Source organism: Leptodactylus fuscus, chromosome 3 (genome assembly GCF_031893055.1).
Source record: "Leptodactylus fuscus isolate aLepFus1 chromosome 3, aLepFus1.hap2, whole genome shotgun sequence".
In the NCBI taxonomy this organism is placed as follows: Eukaryota; Metazoa; Chordata; class Amphibia; order Anura; family Leptodactylidae; genus Leptodactylus; species Leptodactylus fuscus.
Window position 1 is genome coordinate 241,131,262 of NC_134267.1, and position 19,056 is coordinate 241,150,317.

Sequence of the window (19,056 nt, forward strand, 5' to 3'; positions counted from 1 at the left end):
ATTCCTACGTGTCAATGAGAAAAAATGTGTTTTAATAGTAGAATCTCTTCAAAAGGGTAAATAATGGGGAGTCTTCTTAGACAAGGCCCACAGTTTGTTAGTACAATGGGTACATAACTCATTGGCCATTACATTCTCTGACTTCTTCTCATCTATAAAATGGTGGCCATCATTTTGGGCAATTCACGTGGGACAAAAGTTTCAAATTTGTAAAATATGAAACTTTTGGAAAACTCACAAGAAATTTGATTTATTCCAAAACTATTTGCTCATCTAACATACATATAACGATGGATTATCTGTTATGATACTGTTTTTGACTAATAAAAATGATATAACACTTAGGTAAGAAAATAAAACACAATAGCCCTGCACTGGAGGTCAGGATGGTGAAGACCTCCACAGCCACCATGTTCTTCCCCTTCACACTGAGATATGTAGGGACAAATGCCACCCAGACACTGATGAAGATCAATATACTGAAAGTTATGTTCTTGGCTTCATTAAAACAGTCCGGAAAATCCTTGGCCACGTAGGCAGCCCCTAGACAGATCATAGCCAACACACCGATGTAGCCGAGCTCCAAAAAGAAGAAAGTGAATGACTCATCATGACACAACAGGAGAATGGTGTCCATCTGAGTGTCAACATCGAGATAGGACGGAGAAATCATGATCCAGATAACCGATAATAAAATTTTCCCCATAGAGCAGAGGAAGACGAATAAGATGGAAAGTCTTGTCCCTAAGAATTTTTTAATCCAGCCCCCAGGCTGTGTAGCCTTGAAAGCAATGATAACCGTCAAAGTTTTGGCCAATACAGAAGAAACGGAGACCGTGAAGACCACTCCAAAGGCAACTTGTCTGAGAAGACAACGTATCGGTGATGGCCGACCAATGAACAGCAACGTGCTTGTGAAACAAAGAGTTATGGAAATGAGGAGAATGTAGCTGAGGTTCCGATTGTTGGCTTTAACTATTGGGGTCTCTCGATATTTCCAGAAAATTCCTAAGATTACACTTGTTATGATTGAAAATAATAAGGAAACAGTTGTCAAAGTTGCTCCTAAAGTGTCTCCATAGGAAAGAAAATCAAGATCTTTGGGGACACAGCCGGTTCTGAGAATGTTCGAGTTTTCATATCGGGAACATTTCAAGCAGGTCTGTGAGTCTGCGGAAAAAATATTGTTATAGATATGGTAGGGCTAGAGCCTAATGATGTCCATTGTCTCTACCAGGATATCCTTGTGGGCCAAGAGTAGTATCACACCCTCTGCTGAATCTGTAATGGTCTCGGGTGAAACTGAGTCTGAGATCAGTATTAAGTCTGAGATGAGTATTAAGACTTTTTGTACACACTGCCATCTTTGGGTTCCATAATGTCTGTACAGCCAGGGGATCTCACAGACTAGTCACATTTGCTGTTAGGATGGGCCAGGGCCTCCACTGTGCTGCGCGGAGGCTCCTGGCTGCTCTGTGTTCAGCACCAGAATGGCTGGTGGTTCCGGCACAGGGTAGGCCGGAAGCCTCCGCTGGAGTTTGCGGAGGTTCCGGTTTTTCCCTGGCGCCAGAGCCTGCACTTCTGGGGTTAGGGGTATCAGAATGAGACCAAAATAGCCTCAGGCCCGCTGGTTATTCGTTTTACCATGGCATCAGCTCCTGTGCCTGTTTTCTGTCCCTGCTATTCCTGAACCCTTTGCATGTGTATGACCCGGCATGCTTTTCAGACCTCTCCTCCGTGATCCTAATTTGGCACCTTCCTGACCTCCTGTCTATGACCTTTGGCTTTCACCTGACTTCTCTTTTGGATCCTGATTTGGCTACTTCATTGACCTCCTGTGTATGACCCGGCTTCCCTGACTATGCTTCTGCCTCCCTTCCTCCACGTGATCTCCAGTTATTGACCTGGCTTGCTTGACCACGGTATTGTTCCTCGGATCTCTGTGAGTATTCCCTGGATTACCCTCCTGCTCATCTGCAACTTCATTCCTTCCGTTCTCTTGGACTTCACTCTAAGGTTCCTAACATTTGCTCATGTATACAGTATTTTACTATCACTGACCTGTCGTATTGGACATTTCACCTTTGGCACACCGAACACAGTCGTAACAACACGGAGGTTCCCCTTCTCTCTTAGCTTTCCTGTACCCTGGTTTACAAGCGTCATTGCACAATGATGGAGGCGCCTGTGAATGGAAAAGTCTGTGGAAGTGACCCCATCCAAGATGCAAGGGAAGAAATGTTGTAAGCAAATGACTTCACAAAGGTGGAGAACAAATGTATTATGCACATATTTTCATCCACTGAAAAAACTTCAGATAAATAAGATTAGCTACCTATTTGTCCACTTTTTATGGCTGAGAAATGGATAGGGTCATGGAATATAGGCTGAGTCTTACAAATGTCCCAAACTATCATACATTGTGCAGTATTTCATGAATTTGGGGCAAATTACAGCAACGCGCAGGGCCATTTTAACACATTGGTCGGCCCAGGGCAAAGGTTTCATAAGTGGCCTTCCCCTTCATCGCCATCACTTAAGAATACCGGACTTACAAATTATAATCTCTTCCCGGTGACCCCATACAATATAATGTCCACCTCCAACTATCTCCAAAGTATAATGTCCCCCTCCAGTTACAAAAAAACACTAATACTCACCTCTCCTCTTTCACCTGCTTTCTCTGGTCCGGAGTCTTCAGGGAGCTGCAAGTGAGATGCCAGTGATGTCAACAAATCACGTCTGCAGCCACCGGGGAGCCCGGGGGCTCCCTGCCTCACCATTGTACGCAGTTCATCAGCATCTCGATGACATCGCTGAGTTGAAGTTGGGCGGCCTAGAACCACTGGCTAGAACCACAAATGCAGGACTGTCTCGCTGTCCCATGGGAGCGACCGCTACCATAGGGCTTGGTGCAAACACACTGTTGGCTCTATGGTTAAAGAGGCCCTGACAATATGGACACCAGCAAAACCAACTTTAAAATTACCTTCATGACAGATCTCCCCCTACAAGTTTCAGATATTCTTGGTGTTCCAATTGAAACAATTGAGCTACTTTTTACAATATGAAGGATTTTCCTCATGGTTGGCATCTGATGGGACATTTTTGGAGTTGCGTTGATGTGATTTTTTCCAATGTTATCAAAGTGGTAAGATTTGTGTTCACATGGACAATTCTTTCTTATATCTAGCACTTATGCCCTGATGTTACACTTCTACTGGACTTTGAAAATTTTTGCAATTTTATAAAATATTACATTTAATAAATCTGTTGAAAATTGCATTGTCAGTCCATTCATGCCAACTTTTCTAGGCCCTTTTCAAAAGTGAAGTAAGGCTTAGATCACATCTGCGCCATTGGAGACTCCACCACAACCACTGCCCAAAATCGTTGGAAGGAAAAATCCTACAAGGGGAACTTTAGTATGAAACCAGTGGACACCCGGCAGTCCCCATTGTTGTTCTAAATAAGTTCACATCTACGTCAGCGTAGCACCACTGGTTTCACTATGAAAAAATGGTGGACACCTGATGGTCTAAAGGGTCCATTGGGTAGCAGTCTGTCTCCATCGACAGAGAGCCGTGCTCAGATGTGACCCTAGCCTTAGTCTGATAACCTGCATTGAAATCCAGCCAGTCAGGGGCAAACAGACAACATGTAAAACCCAATAAGCCATTGGAAACCAAGGAGCCCACATACTGTTTTTGCATAGCGCACCACTGTTGTTGATGTGAACCCCTGCCAGATACTCAACATTTCTGCCCATGCCTACTCTCTTGTGTCTCTTTACATAAGATCTGAATTCATTTTAGCAAAATGTTGATCAGTTATAATCGTAGTATTGTGCATATTGTCACATCTACTGCAACTGTACCTGCTGGAAATATGGAGCCCACACATCAGATGATTCGAGGCTTTTGAAGGGGTGTCCTGAAGAAGACGTCTCATTGTAATTCCCAACCTTCACTCGTACTATTTTTACTAAAGACGTAAAGATGTTCTTTAGGATATCCAAACGTGTCGGAGCTTCTTTGTTGGGTTTAAAGTAGATTGTGTCCCCAGAAGAAGTGCTAAAGACTACCCTTTGGAGGAAGGAGTTCAGCTGGTGAGGATATGGAATGAGATATTTTGTTTAGCTTTGAATACTCACTGTGCAACATTTCTGTCACTGCAGTTACATTTGGTGTCCTTCAAAACACATCCGAAACCCCAAAACATTTTTAAAGGGATCCTATCATTAAAAGTAATTTTTTTGTGCCTAACACGTAGGAATAGCCTTAAGAAAGGCTATTTTTCTCCTAACTTTAGATGTCTTCTATGCCCTGCCGTTCGGTTAAAATCCCATTTTTCGCCGGTATGGAAATGAGTTCTCTCGCAGCACTGGGGGTGGTCCTCAGCACTCAAACAGCATTGGAGGCGTCCCCATGGCTGCAAGAGAAATCTCCAGCGCCACCTCCATCTTCTTCAGGAACGGGTCTTCTTTGCGTCATCTTCCAGGGGTTGGCTTCAAACTTCTAGGCCTCGGGCCTAGGGCAAAGCCGACTGCGCACAAGAAAATGGCCGCTTGCACAGTATTGTAAGGGGCCATTTTCTTGTGGCCAGCGGGCATGCGCAGTCAACTTTGCCCTAGGCCCGAGGTCTAGAAGTTTGAAGCCACTGCCAGAAGAAGACACGTGAAGAGGACGTTCCTGAAGAAGATGGAGGCGGTGCTGGAGAGTTCTCTTGCAGCATTGGGGACGCCCCCAGTGCTGTTTGAGTGCTGAGGACCGCCCCCAGTGCTGCGAGAGAATTCATTTCCATACCGGCGGAAAATGGGATTTTAACTGACAAAAACCGGATTATATACTGAACGGTGGCGCGGAGAAGACATCTAAAGGTAGGAGACGAATAGCCTTTCTTAAGGCTATTCCTATGTGTTAGGGTCGAAATATTGACTTTTAATGATAGGATCCCTTTAAGGTTTTTTTATATCAATATTTTTATATTTTTTCAGTATTGCTAAGTACAATGTGTTGAATTCCAGTCTTGGGAAAATTATTTCGTTGTACTGTATTAGCCAGTGGATATGAAATGTAAAGATTGAGAGTCCTCAGTAGTTGATACCTTTTTTAATGGTCATGATGACAGATTGCAAGCTTTCGAGGCTACTAGGTCTCTTCATCAGGCACGGTATGACACAATTTCTGAAGGCTAGAACATTTATACAGGAATAGAGCTTTTGATGCATGCCTTCAGATATTGTGTCATACCGTGCATACCTTCCAACTTTTGAAGAACTGAAAGAGGGACAAAATGTAGCGCGCCGCGGCAAATTTAGCCCCGCCCACTTTTGTGTTGACTCCGCCCACTCGTTAATTTTTCATGTGCCCGCACACAGTATAATCCTCCTACAGTCACCCGTAAATTATATGTCTCCCCTCTATCTCTCCCCCAGTTTCATATACACCCTTCATCTGCCCCCAGTTTCATGTCCCTCTTCCATCTCTGCCCCCAGATTCATGTCCTCTCCATCTCTGCCCCCAGATTCATGTCCCCACATCTCTGCCCCCAGATTCATGTCCCCCACCTCTGCCCCCAGATTCATGTCCCCACATCTCTGCCCCCAGATTCATGTCCCCACATCTCTGCCCCCAGTTTCATGTCCTCTCCATCTCTGCCCCCAGTTTCATGTCCTCTCCATCTCTGCTCCAGATTCATGTCCCTCCATCTCTGCCCCCAGATTCATGTCCTCTCCATCTCTGCCTCCAGATTCATGTCCCCCCATCTCTGCCCCCAGATTCATGTCCCCCCATCTCTGCCCCTAGATTCATGTCCCACATCTCTGCCCCCAGTTTCATGTCCACTCCATCTCTGCCCCCAGATTCATGCCCCTCCATCTCTGCCCCCAGATTCATGTCCCCACATCTCTGCCCCCAGTTTCACGTCCACTCCATCTCTGCCCCCAGATTCATGTCCCTCTATATCTGCCCCCAGATTCATGTCCCCACATCTCTGCCCCCAGATTCATGTCCCCCATCTCTTCCCCCAGATTCATGTCCCTCCATCTCTGCCCCCAGATTCATGTCCCTCCATCTCTGCCCCCAGATTCACGTCCACTCCATCTCTGCCCCAGATTCATGTCCCTCTATATCTGCCCCAGATTCATATCCCCACATCTCTGCCCCCAGATTCATGTCCCCCCATCTCTACCCCCAGATTCATATCCCCCATCTCTGCCCCTAGATTTATGTGCCCACATCTCTGCCCCCAGTTTCATGTCCACTCCATCTCTGCCCCCAGATTCATGTCCCTCCATCTCTGCCCCCAGATTCATGTCCCCACATCTCTGCCCCCAGTTTCACGTCCACTCCATCTCTGCCCCCAGATTCATGTCCCTCTATATCTGCCCCCAGATTCATGTCCCCCCATCTCTGCCCCCAGATTCACGTCCACTCCATCTCTGCCCCCAGATTCATGTCCCTCTATATCTGCCCCAGATTCATATCCCCACATCTCTGCCCCCAGATTCATGTCCCCCCATCTCTGCCCCCAGATTCATATCCCTCCATCTCTGCCCCCAGATTCATGTCCCCACATCTCTGCCCCCAGTTTCACGTCCACTCCATCTCTGCCCCCAGATTCATGTCCCTCTATATCTGCCCCCAGATTCATGTCCCCCCATCTCTGCCCCCAGATTCACGTCCACTCCATCTCTGCCCCCAGATTCATGTCCCTCTATATCTGCCCCAGATTCATATCCCCACATCTCTGCCCCCAGATTCATGTCCCCCCATCTCTGCCCCCAGATTCATATCCCCCCATCTCTGCCCCTAGATTCATGTGCCCACATCTCTGCCCCCAGTTTCATGTCCACTCCATCTCTGCCCCCAGATTCATGTCCCTCCATCTCTGCCCCCAGATTCATGTCCCCACATCTCTGCCCCCAGTTTCACGTCCACTCCATCTCTGCCCCCAGATTCATGTCCCTCTATATCTGCCCCCAGATTCATGTCCCCACATCTCTGCCCCCAGATTCATGTCCCACATCTCTGCCCCCAGATTCATGTCCCTCCATCTCTGCCCCCAGATTCATGTCCCTCCATCTCTGCCCCCAGATTCATGTCCTCTCCATCTCTGCCCCCAGTGCCATGCCATCCTCTACTTCATCTGCCCCCAGATTCACGTTCCACCTCCACATTAAACTTACCTTCTCCTCCGTTCCCTCGCCGCTCTCTGCCCGCCTCTCTGGCTGACACATGTGGCTGAAGGAAGGAGCTGACACAGGTCAGCTCCTCGCTTCGCCGCTGCCCGCCTCTCTCCCTGACACATGCGGCTGAAGCGAGGAGCTGACCTGTGTCAGCTCCTCGCTTCGCCGCTGCCGCCGGCTCCTGGCTTGTACATCGCGTCTACAAGCCAGGAGTGTTCAAGTTGAAATCGGGACATACCTCCCTCCAACCGGGACCGCGGGACATATCACCCAAATCGTGACTGTCCCGCGGAAATCGGGACGGTTGGGAGGTATGTACCGTGCCTGATGAAGAGACCTAGTAGCCTTGAAAGCTTGCAATCTGTCATCATTTTTGTTAGCCATTAAAAAGGTATCAACTACTGAGGACTCTCAATTCCAGTCTTGATGCCCCCTGTGCTGGCAGAGGATGTACTTAATTGATGATGAAACTCACACCTTGTCATGAATTAGGGGCATTATAAGGGAGTCCGTGGGCTACGGCTAAAATCCGGTGCGGCCAATGGCTCTGCCCCCGACTACATTGAGAAAAGTGGTGGAGATGATACAGGTGGTGCCAAATCAAAGCAGTTTGCAAATTGCATAAAAAGTAGCATAAATTAATAATGAATTAATCCAAGGTGTTTTTCTGGGAACCTTTATCGGGATTAGGGTGTAGAAAAGCTATGGCAAAAAATGAAGACGCAAACTTTGGGTTATGATGTGTAGCTAGCATCAACCACGATGTGCTGAAGGGGGCGCCACACATGGTCTGTATGGGGCTGTTGTGTTTTATAATGGCGAGCTATAATGGAGTCGGACTTGTCTATATGTAACCGCTAAAACAGCAGTCCATTGCTTCATCATTCGCGTCCCCCAGCAGACGTGAACGACAGAGAGACCGGTGCAGAGGTGAACCTAGCATAACTTAGATCTCACAAACAGAATAGTCAAATCTACCCACAAAAAGGTGGTAATCATAATATGGCGGAACTAAACTTCCCTTGAATTCATTTCAAAGCCCAGAGAGAGTTGAGTCTTTGTAGTGTAGGGTCTCGTCTAAAGAGGGCGCCTTGTCCTTGGCAGATGGACTTACAGAACTTGATCAAAGCGTGTGCTAAGAACCTTGTTTTCATGTCTTTGTATACAGGAGACATAGCAGTAATGGTCTTACCATTAGCAGAGTGCTGTTGCAATATTTTGTGCTTGCAAACCTACCCGCCAATGCTGGAAATCGGTCAGTAGATCTTTGGATTTGCTGGTGGCATACATATCACGAAGACTATGTACCATGGCATATATGGCAGTATAAATGGCATAAGAGGTCCTAAAGATGAAAATATTATAAAGTTCTAAATACTTGTCGTCCATAGTTTCATTCCCAATGCACATAGGGAGAGATTTGCTCACAGCCCTTGAGTAGGTGCACAGTGCTAGGATCGGCCAGATGTCCTTCAGTAAGTCGTCATCTGGATACTTCATGGGGTTTGTGCTATAGAAATAATCCTTAAAGCCCAAAATATCCCCTTGATGAGTGGCCAGTGACAAAGTCCCGTTAAAAGATGTTCTTATATCAAAACGTTGTAATTCTGCCACCCGGGAGAAGTAGGAAGAAGTGATCCATATTTTAGGTCTCAGCTTCTGTGAGGCAAACACGTGAACAAACATGTCCGCGAAGCTTGGGCTGAAGAAGGCCACAGTCACATTCGCTGAGCTTTCATTGATTGTTTTAACCATCTTTTTAATGTATCCGGGATTGGCGTAAGGAAGTTCGTCAAATAATATGAAGAAGGCCACACATCCTCCGGAGCTTAGAATCGCCTTCTTAAACGTGTCTCCAGCCTTTTGCCCCATGTCATCGTCCGATACAAGAATCCCAACCCATTTCCAACTGAAATGTTTCACCAACTGCACCATGACATCGATCTCAGATAATCCATTGGCCGCCGCCTGGTAGAATGATGGGAATAGATTGGTTGCTCCAAAGATTGAGGTCATTGTGCCGAAACTTATCTGCCGGTAGAAAAGACCCTTGACACATGAGGAGACCCCAAAGTATAATAATTTACAGCGATGCATGTCATGGCAGCCATTTTTGTTGGTTTGAGATGAATCCCAAATCATTTGGTTTAATTAAAAACTGAACAATTTGGATTATTCGGGTCAAAATCAGTTCGTGACTAACTGTTTCGACCATCTATAGTACAGCATTAGATCTATAACCAATTTATTTCTATCGGACACACATTGACTGCACCCCTGGACTTAAGTCATATAACTATTGACTTGGCCATAAAAAAGTGTCAAATGTACATCCAAGGGTAAATCAGTTCTTAAGGGGCATTCTCACGGAGTAACGCCGGGTGTGTATCACAGCCGTACACGCCGGCGTTACGACAGACTGCCGAACACTTCCCATTCACTTCAATGGGAGTGCTCGTAAACGCCGCTGTTACGAGCGCTCCCATTGAAGTGAATGGGAAGTGTTCGGCAGTCTGCCATAACGCCGGCGTGTACAGCTGTGATACACGCCCGGCGTTACTCTGTGTGAATGCCCCCTTAAGGATCATTTATGGACTTCAAAACAACCCAGGAAAAGGTAGGTTCTATTTTTTAGCGGATCAGTCACATGGGCCGTTTATTTGACAGGTATGTGAATAGATTCATTAATGTCCATGGGCCATGTGACCATAAATACAGTGGCTAGCACATGGCCGCACAACCATGTTATTTGAGTAAGAACTAAAGAATGTAAACTTTTATGGATAGAGACTCTCCTTTTCCTCATTGTCATTATTATATGTGTTATTGTCAGGATCGATTTCAAAATCCGATTTCTGATCATTTTCCAGCCGATCGTGAAATTCACTCGATCGCTGATCCCGATCCCGATCCTCAACTATAATCAATGCTTCTCTATGGGAAAAGTCACATAAGGGTTGAGCCGATCTTCAAATAATCTCCAACCTTTATCCCACTGGAAAAGATCGGGTCGGAATTCCGATCGCGATCGTGAATTTACTTGATCGCCGATCGGATTCCGATCTTTTCCAATCCCGATCACTCAACCCTAGTTACAGTGTTGGCCAAAAGTATTGGCACCCCTGCAATTCTGTCAGATAATACTCATGTTCTTCCAAAAAATGATTGCAATCACAAATTCTTTGGTATTATTATCTTTATTTAATTTGTCTTCAATGGAAAACCACAAAAAGAATTCTCAAAAAGCCAAATTGGATATAATTCCACAGCAAACATAAAAAAGGGAGTGAACAAAAGTATTGGCACTGTTTGAAAAATCATGTGATGCTTCTCTAATTTGTGTAATTAACAGCACCTGTTACTTACCTGAGGCACCTAACAGGTGGTGGCAATAACTAAATCACACTTGCAGCCAGTTGAAATGGATTAAAGTTGACTCAACGTCTGTCCTGTGTCCTTGTGTGACCACATTGAGCATGGAGAAAAGAAATAAGACCAAAGAACTGTCTGAGGACTTGAGAAGCAAAATTGTGAGGAAGCATGAGCAATCTCAAGGCTACAAGTCCATCTCCAAAGACTTTGAATGTTCCTGTGTCTACCGTGCGCAGTGTCATCAAGAAGTGTAAAGACCATGGCACTGTGGCTAACCTCCCTAGATGTGGACGGAAAAGAAAAATTGACGAAAGATTTCAATGCAAGATTTTGCGGATGGCGGATAAAGAACCTCGACTAACATCCAAACAAGTTCAAGCTGCCCTGCAGTCCGAGGGTACAACAGTGTCACCCCGTACTATCCCCGGCGTCTGAATGAGAAGGGACTGTATGGTAGGAGACCCAGGAAGACCCCACTTCTTACCCAGAGACATAAGCCAGGCTGGAGTTTGCCAAAACTTACCTGAGAAAGCCAAAACCGTTCTGGAAGAATTGTAACACTCAGGAGGGCCAGGGCTGGTATCACGGGTAATATATCAGATGTGGCCGGATTTCAGGGGATCCCTGGATCCCGAAAGTGCACACAATTTCCTTTTTGATGTCCCCGACTACCCGTCCCCACTCTGATATCTGACAATGACAACAGACAACCAGGCTTCGGGGGTGATCGTTGCTCTTTTACTAGCAGTAAAAGTAATACAAAGTAATACAAATGTACATATGGAGGAATTCTTCACATACAATACAGCGATCTTTGTAGGTAGTGTCCAATTAGCAGAGGATGGGGCAGAATGCTTTGGATAGTAGTTGCTTAGGTAGTTAACTTGTATATACTTGTAAAGACGGCCTGTATCCAGGGGGTTAGTTCTCAACAACTGGGTACACGTATGTAGGGGAGCGACTAGAAGTGCCAGCAGCGGGCAACCCTCAGTTTCTGCCAGACTAGCTATGGGCTTCTTAAATATAGATTTGTCCCAAAGACTTACTTGGATAGAGAGATACGTGTAGACGTCCCAGATGTATGGATAGGCAGGTCCGTCAACTTTAGTGCTTGTAAGATTGGAGCTTCAGAGGAAAACACTCTCTGAGAAAGATCTTGAGTACAGAGGAAGAGACATCTCTGCTTGCAGGGCTGTGAGAGCTGGCTGCCATTTTTCAGCAATCCATGTGCCCAGTCTGCTAGCTGTGTCTACACAAAAACCCAAAGCAAAACTCCCAACCCACCTAGAGGGGGTTGTAACTCGACCCCTCCTCCAGACCAAATCAAGGGAGCTTGATTGATCCTGAAGGTCACCTGATTACAAAGGACACACCTTCACACTGACAACTCAAATTACAATGGCAAAGTATAGGCAGGTGTAGTTCACAAAAACATCCACAAGATGGTGCATTAATAGACCCCCTGTGTGCTGGCTCTGGAAAAATAGAAATGAAGGAATGAAGGGGGGGGGTAAAAATCTTTACCTTATATGCAAATGTCCATACCATCTCGGTCTGCAAGGACTATTAAAGGGAATTGGACGAGCAGCACCGGGACAAAAGTAGGAAAAGGCCTCAACATAGAGTTTACAGGAAAAAAAGAGGCCTTCAAAGAAAAGAAGACGCCCCCTACACTCAGACATGGCGTAGGTTCCCTGATGGTTTGGGGTTGCTTTGCTGCCTCTGGCACTGGACTGCTTGACCGTGTGCATGGCATTATGAAGTCTGAAGACTACCAACACATTGTGCACCATAATGTAGGGCCCAGTGTGAGAAAGCTGGGTCTCCCTCAGAGGTCAGGGCTCTTCCAGCAGGACAATGACCCAAAACACACTTCAGGTCAGCACTAGAAAATGGTGGTGAGAGAAAGCCCTGGAGACTTGTAAAGTGGCAGCAATGAGTCCAGCCCTGAATCCCATAGAACACCTGTGGGGGAGGGGGAGAGATCTCTTGGTGGCAGTTTGGAGAAGGCCCCCTTCACATCTCAGGGGGGACCTGGAGCAGCTTGCCAAAGAAGAATGGTCTAAGATTCCAGCAGAGCCTTGTAAGAAACTCATTGCTGGTTAGCGGAAGCGGTTGTGCGCAATTATTGTGTCTAAAGGTTGTGCTACCAAGTATTAGGCTGAGGGCGCCAATACTTCTGTCCGCACCAGTTTTGGAGTTTTGTGTAAAATGATCAATGATTTGACTTTTTTTTCATTCTCTTTTGTGTTTTTTCATTGCAAACAAAATAAATGAAGATATTACCAAAGAGTTTGTGCTTGTAATTATTATCTGGAAGAACAAGAGTATTATCTGACAGAACTGCAGGGGGGCCAATACTTTTGGCCAACACTGTATTGTCTATAGATCAGATCTTTATGCAAAATTTATCCTTCCACCATTAACTGTAAGAACAAGATGACTTGTTTTTATTCTTTAAGTGTTTTTAGTCTTGCATTTATTGGATATTTACACTATGTAATGTACAGTGAAAGGGATATCAGAGGTTTCAGGGTAAGTGGGTTGTGGACCCAATATGTATACAAATCAGTTTGGCTTTGGGTCTCCTCTATGGGTGTTGTCTAGGCAGCCTCCTCAGTATTCACCATTTAACTCCTGTACATGGATGTGAAGTTCATTGCGGGACAACTGCCAGGTTGCTACCTCCTGAGGTGGTCGTAGTATTGGTAGTAACCTACCCAGTAGAGCAAGAGAGACTGTGAAGCACCAGGGATCAGTCAGTAAAATGGTCAGGCACAAGCTGAAGGTCAGGGCAGCTGGCAAGGATTAAAAGTCAGGTACAAACCAAGGGTCATGCAGAGGCAGGAAGGGCAGAGCAGGCGTAGAGACAGGAACAGACTGAAGGTCAGGTCAAGTAACAAGCAATGCAAGGCTTCTAGAACCTTGTAGCTCAGGCAAAAGGGAAGAGACTGAGTACAGTTATATAAAAAAATGGTCACCAAGAATTGGCTTGGGACCCAATTCCTGAGCTCTGGCCTTCTAAGAGATTGAAAGAACTGATGCGTGCACCTTATGGGTGACACTACCATGGGTGGAGAAAAAGGAGGGTATCAGAAAAGGCCAGAGGAAAGCAAGGCCGTGACAGCATGGCAGAGAGTTGAGCTGGCTAGCGAAACCTCCAGTAGGAACAGGATAGCGTTACAAAAGAATAGGGAACCAAAAGACCTGAACAGCTTCCCACTGTAGATATAAAATATTGGTACAAACCTGAGGGTACCGGTAAATCCCTGCTAGCAGGGCGATGGCATATGAGGAGGTGGTCGTCACGTCTCCTATAAATCCCACCACTTTGGTCTTGTTCCAGCAGCTATAGTTTGGGATGATTTGCTCTTTACCTGACAGTATCCGGAGTGTGCTATAGACAGATGTATGAACATTGTCGCAAGAGTCAAATATCTGGTAACCCAATGATATATTGGGAAGAAATTGCAGATTCTTATTAATTTCTTCAAAAGTAAAGAAGAAGACCAGAAGATGGCGATAATATTTTACAGAAGGCCTGAAATTCATAAATAAGCATATATAAGCTTGCTATAGATATATAGTTGTCATCCAATCAGTAATAAGATTCAGTATGGGTTATATTAGTGTAGGGATGACGGGATGGAAGCCATAACTCAAAGGGCTCCTGACTGATGTAACATGGTCTGTCAGGAGACATCTTCTAAGGCAATAGATATAGATTGACATCAGAGAGGAAAATGGACTCAGCATACGGTTGTACAGGTGGGGCATGGTTGTGTGTCGAGGGAATAGCTATGGGGATAACTTTATGTTTTGGGTTTTCAGGAAAGAGCAATGTTGATGATCCCATTGCTCCTGCCATAAAAACCTCAGTTTGGACCCTCTAGCCATTGCTGGGAGTTGTATACAAGCCTCTACCAGCCTATAGGAGAGGAGTCTTCTACTGCTTGCTTCTGCCCCATGATGGTGTGAGTGCAAAAACCTATAGCAACTGATCCCTTCTCAGAAGCACAGGGGTGCACACTAAGGTTCTGAGCAATGAAGAAATATTCCATCAAAATATCACTGAAGACACAAGGCTAGAACCCTTGTTGATGTGGGTGGAATTGGCTTCATCCTTCAGCAGCAGTTCCAAAGGGTAACCTGCTCAATCCATGGGTTTCAAGAGACCAACAGAAAAGGGACCACACTGAAAGAGAACTGGTAAGTGGATTATTGACCATTATCATTTGGTTTTAGAATTTTGTTGTCTCCAATGTCCCTGTTTTTTGTCCTCTAAGATCACACATTTGCTGGCTGTAGACAAAGATGGTGGAGGACAAAGATAACAAGGAAGTGGCTTGGAGTCAAATGGTTCCTCACTTTTTACCCTGCAGGCGTTAGTGTTGAAGTCAGAGAAGAATGGAGTTACATGCACTTTTCACCGATGGAGTCTGGCCACTCAAAGTCCTTTGTGCTAATAGCGTCTTCAGACTGCAAGATAACAAGGGGTTAAGCGGGAGTGTGTAGGGTATTGTAACAAGATACCTTGGGTCTAGGTTAGTAAGGATTCATTGCAAGACAATTTTCAGGGTCCTTCTGCAAGGACCATCATGTTAATATGGCATGTCCTAAAGACCTATTGAATAACATCCAAATGTGGAATTTTTTTTACCAACAAAAATGGAAAAGACTGCAAATAATATAGAAAAAAAATACATGAACTTCAGCACGGCAGCTGTTACTGCATGACATAAAAGGTTCCATATTCATTCCATTATCAATGATCTCGGGCAGGTTGATGCACAAAGTCCAGCGGCTTCAGAACATCTTACATTGCTTCCACAAAGGCCACAATTACAGTCACTTACCGAACACAACGAAGAGGTTTTGGCTTTGAACGAAATTGTAAAAGTTTCTTTATGTACAAAGTGTTGACCTGTATAATCCCGCCGAACATCAGGTCCCCCTCCTTGTAATAAGCTTCTAGAATGTGTCTACTCAGTGCACAAGCCACCTCAGAAGAAGCCACCGGGAAACACTGTAGTAATAGGAGAAGTAACAGCAGTAACAGCACCATCTTTATTGTATAAAGGAGTATCGGGATATGCAATGTGGCAGGAAGCTGGTATAAGAAGACTGGAGAGCCCTGATACGGTGCAGACACAACGACGACAAAGCAGCTGCTCCTGGTGCGAGGCTTTTAAGACCTTAATAAGCTTCTGAAGATTTATTTTAGAGTCTTCACTATAGTGACAATCCTAAAACTGAAAGAACCCAGAGACAATGAGAAAAGAAGCCAACAAATTATAACAATTATCAAACGTTGAAAAAAAATCTCGTTAATCTTTATCTTCAAATAGAGAATTTGTTATTTTATTTCAACTGATATATTCTATTTTGCTAAAAAGATGGAAAGAGCTAATGGTTCCATCTTAATAGTACAATATATTGTATTAGAAATTATAATATACATAGTAATACCAATGATAATTATAGTATAAAAGGGCTCACTCACCATTATTACCTCAGTATAACCACCATCAGGGGAACTGGGAAGATCTGGGTATGTTCCGTTGATTAGAACTGATTAGATATTAGAGTGGCCACTGTATGGGATTATTAAGCTGGGAAGGGCCAAAATGTGACACTGCACACCCTGGTCATGCTAGGTTGTGCCTGCTTTATTGTATCTGGCTGGTTGTGAAAAATGGGGAAGCACATCATTTTTTTGCCAATTATTAGTGAACCTGTTCCCAACACTGTACAGCAGAGACCTGGAGCTAACCCCGTGGGTATTGCAGGCCAGGATCTCTCTCAAAGTAAAAAAAAAAACAACCTGTTGCAGACCTGCGCCCACATGGTGAGATCTTGAAAGACAACCTGTAATCATGGCAACTGGAAGCCTTATGAAGGAGCCTTCAGTAATAAGATACCAAAATACCTATAGACTACAATACTGTTATATTGCAGTCTATGGGACTTGCAATCCAACAATTGCAGGTTGAAGCTCCCTAGTGGGGCAAATAAAATAGTGATAAAAATAAAAATTTCAAAAACATTAAAAAAATTATAAAAACCTAAACATTCAAATCACCTCTCCTCCACTTTCCCTAGAATACATATAAAACAAAAAAAAAAAAACATAAAAAACTAAAAATCCCTTTGTCCAAAAACTCACGGTCTACAAAATTATTTCCATATGGTGAATGCGGGGAAAAAAATTAAAAGTACCGAACCCCTATTTTTTTTGCTGTTTCATCACTGATAAAAAGTAATCAAAGCAATAGACATTCACCAAAATGGTGTAACTAAAAAATATACCTGGCCCTGCAAAAAAAGACGCCTTATGCGGAAATATAAAGATGGTAGGGGTGTCAGAATATGTCGACTTAAAGAACAATATAAATAAAACTACATGAATTTTGTATCCCCGGAATCGTACCAAAACATAGAATACAGGTGACAGGTCATTTTGGGTGCAGAGTGAACACCATAAAATGAAGCCTGTAAGAAAGTCGCACAAATTCACTTTAATTCTACCCCATTCTGATTATTTCTTCAACTTCCAGGGCAAGGTACTGGATAATAAATGGCACCAGTATGGAAAACAATTTGTCCCGCATTACATTACATTACAACCTCATATGTGGATAGAAAAATAAAAAAGTTATTGGGGTTCGGAAGATGAGGAGTCAAAAACGAAAATCGAAAAATGTCATTATAGGGAAGGGCTTAAAAGTAAATTATCTGAGGTACCCTGGTGTCATAACCATATAGGTATAACAAGCCGTAAAATCCTAGTTCTACTAGTGTCACAAAATTCATGGTTTCTGTCCCTTCCTAGTTTGATAATACTAGTAATGTTTCCCAGTGGCCCCCAGTCACCACATAATACGCCCCGCTGGTCCCCTGACACCTAATAATGCTAATAATGCATCCTAGTGGCCCCTAGGCAGGTAGTAACACTCCCCAGTGGCCTCCAGACACCTAATAATACTCCCCAATGGTCCCCAGTCACCTAATAATGCTAATAAGGCTTCCCAGTGGCCACTAGGCAGGTAGTAATACTCCCCAGTAGCCTCCAGACACCTAATAATACTCCCCACTGATTCCCAGACACCTTATAATGCATCCCAGTGGCCCTCAGGCAAGAAATAATGTCTCCCAATGGCCCAGGTAAGTAACAACATCCCCCAGACAAGTAATAATGTCCCCCAGTGGCACTCACTGATCTTGGATAAGCTCTTTAAGCTGACACTTTGTGACTTCCTTTATTAGAGGACCATAACAGAACGCTCCCAGAAATATCGCTTGTCCTTTGCGTGTTTTTATTCAACTTGTATGTATGGCCAGTTTGATAAAATCTAGTGTCCACTATGGACATTGGTGTAATGATCATTCAATGATCAACAACTGTTCAGCCATCAACCAGTTTCCATGTAGTACCATATGTATGCATGTGTGGGACCACTGTAGAGAACATGTTATACTATGTGGGGGCCACTGTGGAGCATATTATACTATGTGGGGGCCACTGTGGGGAGCATTTTATTCTGTGTGGGGCCACTGTGGGGGGCATATGATACTGTAGGAGGCCACTGTGGAACATATTATACTGTGTGGGGACTACTGTGGAGAATATTATACTATGTGGGGACCACTGTGGGGAGAATTTTATTCTGTGCCCGGCCACCGTTGGGGGCAAATGATACTGTGTGAGGTGCCACTGTGAGCATATTATACTGCGTGGGGACCACTGTGGAGCATATTATACTATGTGGGGGCCACTGTGGGGAGCATTTTATTCTATCGGGCCTCTGTGGGGGGCATATGATACTGTGTGAGGTGTCACTGTGGAGCATATTATACTATGAGTAGAGATGAGCGAGTACTGTTCGGATCAGCCGATCCGAACAGCACGCACGCATTGAAATGAATGGAAGCACCTGGTACTTCCGCTTTGACGCCGGCCGGCCGCTTAACCCGCCACGTGCCGGCTGCGTGCATTGATTTCAATGCGTGCCTGCTGTTCGGATCGGCTGATCCGAACAGTACTCGCTCAACTCTAACTATGAGGAGGCAACTTTGGGGAGCATTTTATTCTGTGTGGGGCCACTGTGGGGGGCATATGATACTGTGTGGGGAGCCACTGTGGAACATATTATACTGCAGGGGACCACTGTGTAGCATACTCTCAGTATTGTTACATGTCGGGCGCTGCTCACTGACTGTATTCTTTATAGTCGTGGGAACTATAGTTGCAACCCTTTCAAGTATCTGAAATGCCACTGCAGCACCCATAACAGACACTATCAAGAATAAAGGAAGGGGGCCCAGAGAAAAGGCCACAAGACTTTAGTTACACCACTGCACTTTTCCACTTTTCCAACCTGGCAATGATTCTAGATACACATCTAAGACCACTATTGAATTTCAATAAAAGTCATTTTTGAAGAAAGGAAAAAGATGTTGCGATACGTCCATTCCCTGCCTGGAAGGCTTGATGC

The 19,056-nt window shown here is 44.8% G+C and overlaps 1 protein-coding gene across 1 annotated transcript; it reads right to left on the reverse strand.

Moving 5' to 3' along the window:
• Positions 1-295: 295 nt before the first annotated feature.
• Positions 296-9,205, reverse strand: LOC142198668 (vomeronasal type-2 receptor 26-like). Its single transcript, XM_075269696.1, has 5 exons — positions 8,426-9,205; positions 3,878-4,105; positions 2,661-2,849; positions 2,062-2,185; positions 296-1,170 (listed from the first exon to the last, which is right to left on the reverse strand). Exons 1-5 carry the CDS (start codon positions 9,203-9,205, stop codon positions 296-298), a joined length of 2,196 nt encoding a protein of 731 aa, XP_075125797.1.
• Positions 9,206-19,056: the final 9,851 nt, after the last annotated feature.